Below are 9,983 nucleotides of genomic sequence, written 5' to 3'. Positions count from 1 at the left end.
GATACCATCATATCAAGAAAAAATTTCTTTTTCTTTTATCATTAGAAAGTGTTTTTGACATTAAGATAGGTTAATATAAGTGATCACTCATGATAAAAGTTAGTATTTTTTATATTCCGAAAATAATTTGAACTGAAATGAACTAAACTCACAACATAAGTAAACAAAACAAGTATACTCGTTGATATCGCATTCTTCTACAATCTACTAAACAAGTTTTATTTTTTCCTTTCTAATTTTGAATTAGTTTAATTTTAAAATGTGAGAGTAAATGTACAAAATGTTGTAGAAAGTACAAAATTCTGATGCTTCATTCAAAACAAATTTTTAATACTTTAAGAGAATTATTGGAAATACTTTTTTTAAAAGTATTCTTGTAAGGTCATAATATATCACTTCTGTTATTACACACATAAGATTTGTCACTATGCGAGCTTTGGCGTACGCACCAGACGCTTGGAAATATTTAAATGGTATTTTTTGTGTTTATAAACCTCCAAAACTTAATATCGGACATGTTTGGAATTCTCTTCTTGTAAATCTCTGTCGAGGTAATGCTTTATTGAACAAAATGTTACTCTTGTTTATTATGAATTAAATACATTAAGGTGATTTGATGGCCTTTAGATTTTTCAGTGAAAATCATCGATTGTTGCCATTGATCTTTTATTGTAGTAATAGTTACCTAATATAGGTAACTATAGAAATTACTTTTTTGTGGCCTCCCTGAACGGAATTCTCAATTACTGATATATATGCATGTAACATAAAAGCTTCAATTAATCTTTTTATGTTAGTTTTTTTCTGAATATTCTTTTCTTTTCTTAGTTAAAATGAAATGCTTTCTCACACTTTTAAATTCACACCATGTCCTTAAATCTATTTTTGGCTCAACTATGCATTAATTAGAAGCAGGACGTTTTTCCCTTTAATCTTTGTGGGAATCACTCGACCTATTTCATAAACCAATAGTAATTTCTAAGATTTCCCTCTTTTCCCTAAATAGAGACATTTACGGATTTTACATTGCAAGATTTTCCCTAACATATTACTGAGGAGTGCAACATTTTGTGTACACTTTTTCATGACTGCTCTGTCTAACAATTAATAAATAAATTTTGTACCCTCCTTCCTTGCCTAAGACCTGTTTTAATCCATCCACTCGGCAACGTTATATCTATATTTTTTCTTTTGCCTTTTTAATTTAGTTGAAAGCTGATCTGATTTTGTTACATAATTTTCTTATTTCTAACAGCTTTTATTTTGATACCAGCTGGCAGTATCAAATTTAAGGTGTATATTCAAAGATCTGAAAAACTTACTTTTCACTGATTAAGGGTATAAGAAATAATATTCTGTGGTCTGAGTTTCATTTCAAGATAAAATAAAACTAGGAATATCTAAAAATAAAAGATTAAAAAAAATGAGAAATCTAATCTATCAGGGATAAATCTTTTGAGATTATGTACTTGTTCATTTGATGAGTAACTAAAAAATTTCACTTATCACCATTTTCAATTACACCAGTCAGTTCATATTAGATTCCCGAAAAAATTGCTACAACATTTGAAAAATGAAATAAATTTGACCAATACTGTTATTAAGTAATACAGTATTGGTTGATACTGTTATTAATGATTTGTTTCATACTTTAAATTTATTCTATTACATTATATTTTTTATTATATGATAAAATCACTAAATATCTGTTGTCAATTTTGAAAGATATGACTTTTTTATTCTGAAAGGAATTTGTTTAAAATAATTCTAATTTTCATTCTTTTATTAGATATAAATGCAATGGAAAAACGAACTCCAAAAGACCTTGTTCTGTTAAAAGGATCTATAGCAACAGGACAACCATTTTCTGTGGAAGTGTCATCAAATTTTGCTGACCATGAGTTGGGTAAAAATAATAAATTTTTTCTGTCCAGTAAACATTATGCATAATCTTACCATAAAATTTATTTAACTACATTTTACTATTCTCATAAAACCCATAAATTATTCTTATAATTTAATTAGAAATTAATGCTTTAAAATGATAAAAGAAATACATAATTCTTTTAAATGAATTTTAATTTTGTCTAGTTTAAACTTTAAGTTTCAACATTTTTTAATTTTGTTTTTGCATTGCTATAAATAAAATAGTTTTTTTACAGCCTGAATTAGATGTCTTCTTTCGACTTACTTAAAGACACTCTATACCAGCAACTCCCAATTTTCTTGACTATAGAAATCTAAATGATTGATACCTTTTTGGTGGAACTTCGATTTTAGTTTATCAAATGTATTGACTAGAACTGGGCTATAAATCGATGCATCGGGAATATATTGATTCTATGCAATCATCGCCGATCCGATGTTTGGATAGGCAATTTTACGAAGCATCGGAAATTGAGATGTTTGCGATACTTCGATGTCTACACGTACAATATTGAGCATTGTTCCCTATAGAACATTGATATCTGCAAGCTCGCACGAAGAGTATTTTCTTCCATAAGTGTGCAGTGATGGCTGTGGCGGTGATCTTTTTCTTTCCCCGATTTTTTTACATCGTGACTCATCGTTTGGTTAATAAGATGAATCTGAATGTGATTGAGATGTTGTGCAAATCTTATTGATTTTTTTTTTACAATCAATCCAGCTGTTTAACGTTTTTTTACCGCTATTTTGCAGGCATCCACATCATTAAATATTGAGAAATAATTATAAAAAAAGGCAATGTTTATTTTAAAAAATGTAACTTAATAATTGTGAATTTACGCAGTGCTAAATATAAAACATTAATGTATGAAAACATCGCGATGCATGAAAATATTACGATATTAGCGTGACGATACATTGCGATGTCAAAATCTTAACAGCGCCCAATCTTAGTATTGACCAAAAAAGTCGAATTTTAAAGCCATTGTTAAGCAAAATCGTTCAACGGGATTCAAGGATCTAGAAATTAGGTGTTTGATAATCAAGAAATACTTTTTTTTTACTGGATCTTCTCCACATCTAGCTATTTTTGTCATGCATTTAATTAGATTTTCTGTAATGTTGTGTGGTTTTCCAGATTGGTCAATCATATAGTTTAAAAGGAATAATGTTCTTGTTGTGCTTTCACTTTAGGTTTTTACACATCTGAGTTTTTCAAATCATAAACAAGTTCTAACTCTCGGATCAGTGTATCAATCAAAAAACACTTTTTTTTTATTACTTTTTTTACCACATCATCCCCTTGTCCAGGGCAAACTATTTCTGTCTTGCATAGTTTAATTAAATTTTCTGTAATGGTGTGTGTGGTTTTCCAGACTGGCCAATCATGTAATTTATCAGAAATGATATCTTTGTTCTGTTTTCATTTTTAGGTTTTTAAGCCTATCATAAGCTAGTTCTAACTATCCCAACTCCCTGTCCTTCTTCTACGGAACTGTAAAATTTTTCAAAACTTTACTTCAGAAACGCTGTTCTTTCTTATATTAGACTAAATAGTAAAGAGATGGTGTGAATTTGATGAGGCTTTTTTTTTACTAGTGTCCACTGAGGATTGCTTGCATTTATCTGTGTTAAAAACCTTGTATAAATGGGGTTTTAGACTGATAGGATATCCCATATACCAAATCAGTTTCGTTTTACATGTTTTTAAAACAGTACCTATATAAATCAATGTCTGAGATTTTGTTTCCTTTATGGGAAATGCGGGTTTTTGTCAATTAGCTGTGTTATCCATTCAACAGATTTTATAACATAGATACTTTTATTACAAATAACACATCAAAGGAATAAGAGAAAAAGATCAAATGGTTGACTGTTATCAATCAGATCCCATCCTCGTCGCTAACTTTGAGGTTTTGTTTCTTTTATAGGGAATGCTGGTTTATATCAATTAGCTGTGTTATCCACAGACACTTTTATTACAAACAACATGTCAAACAAATTAGGAATGCGATCAAATGGTTGACAGCTATCAATCAGATCCCATACAACCTCCGGCGTTTTTACCTCATACCGGCCAGTAAAAGGATATTACTTACTATTATTCATACACTACAAAATGCAACCTCAAAAAAAAAAAAAAAACTGGTTTTTTAAAATTAGATGATTAAATCGAGTGACAATTATTTATGCTTTAATATTAAATAGTTTAAATGTATTTAAAAGCAGTGGTAACAGCTACATGTAAGGAAACTATTCTAGACACTATTTTTTTTCCACAGTTTGTAGAGTAATGTATTATTTTNATATGCATGTAACATAAAAGCTTCAATTAATCTTTTTATGTTAGTTCTTTTCTGAATATTCTTTTCTTTTCTTAGTTATAATGAAATGCTTTCTCACACTTTTAAATTCACACCATGTCCTTAAATCTATTTTTGGCTCAACTATGCATTAATTAGAAGCAGGACGTTTTTCCCTTTAATCTTTGTGGGAATCACTCGACCTATTTCATAAACCAATAGTAATTTCTAAGATTTCCCTCTTTTCCCTAAATAGAGACATTTACGGATTTTACATTGCAAGATTTTCCCTAACATATTACTGAGGAGTGCAACATTTTGTGTACACTTTTTCATGACTGCTCTGTCTAACAATTAATAAATAAATTTTGTACCCTCCTTCCTTGCCTAAGACCTGTTTTAATCCATCCACTCGGCAACGTTATATCTATATTTTTTCTTTTGCCTTTTTAATTTAGTTGAAAGCTGATCTGATTTTGTTACATAATTTTCTTATTTCTAACAGCTTTTATTTTGATACCAGCTGGCAGTATCAAATTTAAGGTGTATATTCAAAGATCTGAAAAACTTACTTTTCACTGATTAAGGGTATAAGAAATAATATTCTGTGGTCTGAGTTTCATTTCAAGATAAAATAAAACTAGGAATATCTAAAAATAAAAGATTAAAAAAAATGAGAAATCTAATCTATCAGGGATAAATCTTTTGAGATTATGTACTTGTTCATTTGATGAGTAACTAAAAAATTTCACTTATCACCATTTTCAATTACACCAGTCAGTTTATATTAGATTTCCGAAAAAATTGCTACAACATTTGAAAAATGAAATAAATTTAACCAATACTGTTATTAAGTAATACAGTATTGGTTGATACTGTTATTAATGATTTGTTTCATACTTTAAATTTATTCTATTACATTATATTTTTTATTATATGATAAAATCACTAAATATCTGTTGTCAATTTTGAAAGGTATCACTTTTTTATTCTTAAAAAAATTTGTTTAAAATAATTCCAATATTCCTTTTATTAGATATAAATGCAATGGAAAAACGAACTCCAAAAGACCTTGTTCTGTTAAAAGGATCTATAGCAACAGGACAACCATTTTCTGTGGAAGTGTCATCAAATTTTGCTGACCATGAGTTAGGTAAAAATAATAAATTTTTTTATATCCAGTAAACATTATACATAATCTTACCATAAAATTTATTTAACTACGTTTTACTATTCTCATAAAACCCATAAATTATTCTTATAATTTAATTAGAAATTAATGCTTTAAAATGATAAAAAATACATAATTCTTTTAAATGAATTTTAATTTTGTCTAGTTTAAACTTTAAGTTTCATAGTTTTTTTATTTTGTTTTTCCATTGCTATAAATAAAATAGTTTTTTTACAACCTGAATTAGATGTCTTCTTTCGACTTACTTAAAGACACTCCATACCAGCTGCTCCGAATTTTCTTGGTTATAGAAATCTGAATGATTGATATCTTTTTGGTGGAACATTGACTTTAGTTTATCAAATGTATTGACTAGAACTGGGCTATAAATCGATGTATTGGGAAAATATTGATTCTATGCAATCATCGCCGATCCGATGTTTGGATTGGCAATTTTACAAAGCATCGGAAATTGTGATTTACTGAGATGTGTGCGATACTTCCCGATGCATCGATGTCTACACGTACAATATTGAGCATTGTTCCCGATAGTGCATCGATATCTGCAAGCTCGCGTGAAGAGTATTATCTTTCACAAGTGTGCAGTGATAGCTGTGGCGATGATTGTTTTCTTTCCCTGATTTTTTTGCATCGTGACTCATTGTTTGGTTGATAAGATGACTCTGAATGTGATTGAGAATCAGATTGAGATGTTGTGCAAATCCTATTGATTTTTTTCACAATCAATCCAGCCGTTTAATATTTTTTAACCGCTATTTTGCAGGCATTCATGTCTTTAAATATTGAGAAATAATTATAAAAAAAGGCAACGTTTATTTTTAAAAATGCAACTTACTAACTAATTGCGAATTTACGCAGTGCTAAATATAAAACATTAATGTATGGAAACAACGAGGTGCATCAAAATATCGCGATATTAGCGTGACAATACAGCGTAATGTCTAAATCTTAACAGCGCCCAGTCCTAGTATTGACCAAAAAAGCCGAATTTTAAAGCCATTGTTAAGCAAAGTCGTTCAACATGATTCAAGGATCTAGAAATTAGGTGTTCAATAATCAAGAAATACGTCCAACTATTTTTGTCATGCATAGTTTAATTATATTTTCTATAATGTTGTGTGGTTTTCCAGATGGGCCAATCATATAGTTGAACAGGAATAATGTTCTTGTTGTGTTTTCATTTTAGGTTTTTACACATCTGAGTTTTTCAAATCGTACACAAGTTCTAACTCTCGGATCACTGTAAGAACACTTTTTTTCACCACATCTTCCCCTTGTCCAGGGCAAACTATTTCTGCCTTGCATAGTTTAATTAAATTTTCTGTAATGGTGTGTGTAGTTTTTCAGATCGGCCAATCATGTAATTTAACAGAAATGATATCTTTTTTCTGTTTTCATTTTTAGGTTTTTAAGCCTATTATAAACAAGTTCTAACTATCCCAACCCCCTCTCCTTCTTCTACGGAACTGTAAAAATTTTCAAAACATTACTTGGGAAATGCTGTTCTTTCTTATATTAGACTAAATCGTAATGAGATGGTGTGAATTTGATGAGGCTTTTTTTTTTTACTAGTGTCCACTGAAGATTGCTTGCATTTATCTGTGTTAAAAACCTTGTATAAATGGGGTTTTAGACTGATAGGATATCCCATATACCAAATCAGTTTCGTTTTACATGTTTTTAAAACAGTACCTATATAAATCAATGTCTGAGATTTTGTTTCCTTTATGGGAAATGCGGGTTTTTGTCAATTAGCTGTGTTATCCATTCAACAGATTTTATAACATAGATACTTTTATTACAAATAACACATCAAAGGAATAAGAGAAAAAGATCAAATGGTTGACTGTTATCAATCAGATCCCATCCTCGTCGCTAACTTTGAGGTTTTGTTTCTTTTATAGGGAATGCTGGTTTATATCAATTAGCTGTGTTATCCACAGACACTTTTATTACAAACAACATGTCAAACAAATTAGGAATGCGATCAAATGGTTGACAGCTATCAATCAGATCCCATACAACCTCCGGCGTTTTTACCTCATACCGGCCAGTAAAAGGATATTACTTACTATTATTCATACACTACAAAATGCAACCTCAAAAAAAAAAAAAAAACTGGTTTTTTAAAATTAGATGATTAAATCGAGTGACAATTATTTATGCTTTAATATTAAATAGTTTAAATGTATTTAAAAGCAGTGGTAACAGCTACATGTAAGGAAACTATTCTAGACACTATTTTTTTTCCACAGTTTGTAGAGTAATGTATTATTTTTTTAAAAAAGTAGCATGAGTATTGTCATACAAAATAAATAAATACTAGTTAGTAGCATTACTTTTAACATTAGTTTAGTAAAAAAATAAGGTTCTATTACAATTATTTTTGTAAATTTGATTGGTGCATAAGTTTATGTGAGTCCATCAGAGGGAAGCAATGAGAATGTCCATGATGTACTTCACATATTTTTTTCCAGTTAACTTAGTTTTAAACACTTATCAAAACAAAATCACAAATATTTCATTTTTCAACAATGATGATTTTTTTCTTGATGTAAATATTCACTATTAAAAAGGGTATAAAATGTTAAAGGTTGTAAGAAGAAATTTGTAAAAATCATCTAGTTAATTTATTATTCTAAACCCTTTACAAATAATTTCTTTCAGTATTAATTTTTTAAAAACATTTTGAACATGAATGTAAATTGGATTCTCCAGGAAAATTCATGTACTAAAAGTAGTTAAGTAGAGCTTTATTTTGAAAGTAGTTTGTAATCATTTCATTAAAAAAATAGTAGTTAACTGCAGAAAAATGTAGTTTATCCGACCACTATCCAAAGGTATAGGATAAGAAGCAAATTAATATTTGCAGGTAAATAAACAAAAATATTTATACTGACAATTAAGTTGACAAATTTCCTGCTATGTTTATCTTGACCTTGTCAAATTGTAGATTTATTCTCAATATAATGAATCAAATGTAGTTTTTGTGTTATGATTTTTAAGATATTTTTATTTTTATCATCTTTAATTCAAATTTTACAGCTGTACTTTAGTACTTGTCATTATCAAGTTTAAATGAAAATATTAAACTTCATCATTTGTTCATCTTCAGTTGTATAATTCTTAAATTTTATTAAATAATCATTATTTTTCTTCTTCTCACTAACCATATTTTCATATTAGTTGTAGGGCAACGATATCAAAGACAAGACATCAGATTGAAAGCTATTGACACATTAGGAGTTAACACTTCTGGAGTTATGAGTAAAAAACTTTTAAACTATTATTTTTTTAAAAATTGTTATTGCCAATATATTTATGATCTAACTTATTCAAAGATGTTATGAGTAACGTTTGCAAACAGCGGTTTAGTATTTTTAAAAAAAAATATATATTTTGATAAATTTTTAAATGAAAATATTCAAAATAAATGTTGTTCATAGTTAAGGTTAATAATAATCATAATAAAAACTAGATATATAGGAAGTACAAATTAGTTTGGTCCGTTTTTTTTTTTTTTTTTTTTCTGGTCAAAAATACATTTATTTCAGAACAAAATGAATGAACAGATTATTCAAAGTAGTCACTGGCTGCTACTTTTTCCCACCTCACGGGAAATTTTTGAATTCCATCTCGAAAAAATGTCATATCTTTTGAGGCGATCCAAGTTAGGAGCCAATTTCAGATTTTTGCAAATAAGTGAACCGGTGCCCTGCCAAATCATGGTGCATCCGTCGGAACAACCAGTAATCAGAAGGAGCAATGTCCAGCGAATACGGTAAGATATCCTACTTGAGCGTTTCCAAATAATCTTTTGCGACATGAGGCCGACCGTTATCATGCATAGGAATAACTTGGTCAAAACTTTGCTTGGATTTCGGCCATTTTTCTCGTAATGCACGGCTCAAACGAATCAATTGTAGCCTATACCGATCGCCTGCCAGGTTGTAGCTGCTCATAGTATACAACGCCATTCTTGAAACCATTCCCTATATGTTTAATCAGTTGGAGCATTGTCTCCATAAACTTCTACTAGCATTCAATAGGCTTCAGCTGCGCTTTTCTTCCAACTAAAGCAGAAACATAAAACCTTCCATGCTGCTTAGTTACCACAAAAGTTGATATATTCAACAAAGTAAAAAACAGGGTTTTTCTATGAAACTCAAAGCGATATAAACTGAATATTATTGTCAGATCTCTAACTTCTCTGGTGAGATTTCAAAAAGTTAAGTGAGATTTCTAAAAACAAAAAAACTCTTGAAAAAAAATCATTTCTTTAATTATAATACATTTTTAACGTCTTCTATTTTTTAAAGCATTGAATATTTTTGGTGCATCATCGTAGAAGATTTTGCCTTTACAAGGTATTTGTCCATCTTACATAAGTGCATAAAACATTTGAACGTCTTACATGAAGAAACCTTACCTACGGTAAACAAGAGGTTGCAGAGAAATGTGTTCTGAAAAGGGTTCCGTGGTTGTGTTCTGTAGTTTGAAAAGGTTATGAACAGTACTGGTAAATAGGGAAGCTAGATAATGGGGCAGATGTTGAAAATAAT

The 9,983-nt window shown here is 29.3% G+C and overlaps 1 protein-coding gene across 1 annotated transcript in view; it reads left to right on the top strand.

Annotated features, from left to right (window-relative positions):
- Window positions 1–144: 144 nt before the first annotated feature.
- Window positions 145–9,983, top strand: part of LOC107454336 (pseudouridylate synthase TRUB2, mitochondrial) — a gene marked incomplete in the record, with an annotated part of 13,609 nt that continues 3,770 nt past the window's right edge. Inside the window, 3 exon segments of the mRNA XM_071184603.1 lie at window positions 145–551; window positions 1,790–1,906; window positions 8,608–8,688. Coding sequence (XP_071040704.1) covers window positions 428–551; window positions 1,790–1,906; window positions 8,608–8,688 — 322 coding nt within the window.

The sequence above is a fragment of the Parasteatoda tepidariorum genome, chromosome 8 (genome assembly GCF_043381705.1).
Source record: "Parasteatoda tepidariorum isolate YZ-2023 chromosome 8, CAS_Ptep_4.0, whole genome shotgun sequence".
Taxonomy (NCBI): Eukaryota; Metazoa; Arthropoda; class Arachnida; order Araneae; family Theridiidae; genus Parasteatoda; species Parasteatoda tepidariorum.
Note: the sequence above shows the minus strand (reverse complement) of the source record. Positions and strands in the feature narration are given on the sequence as shown.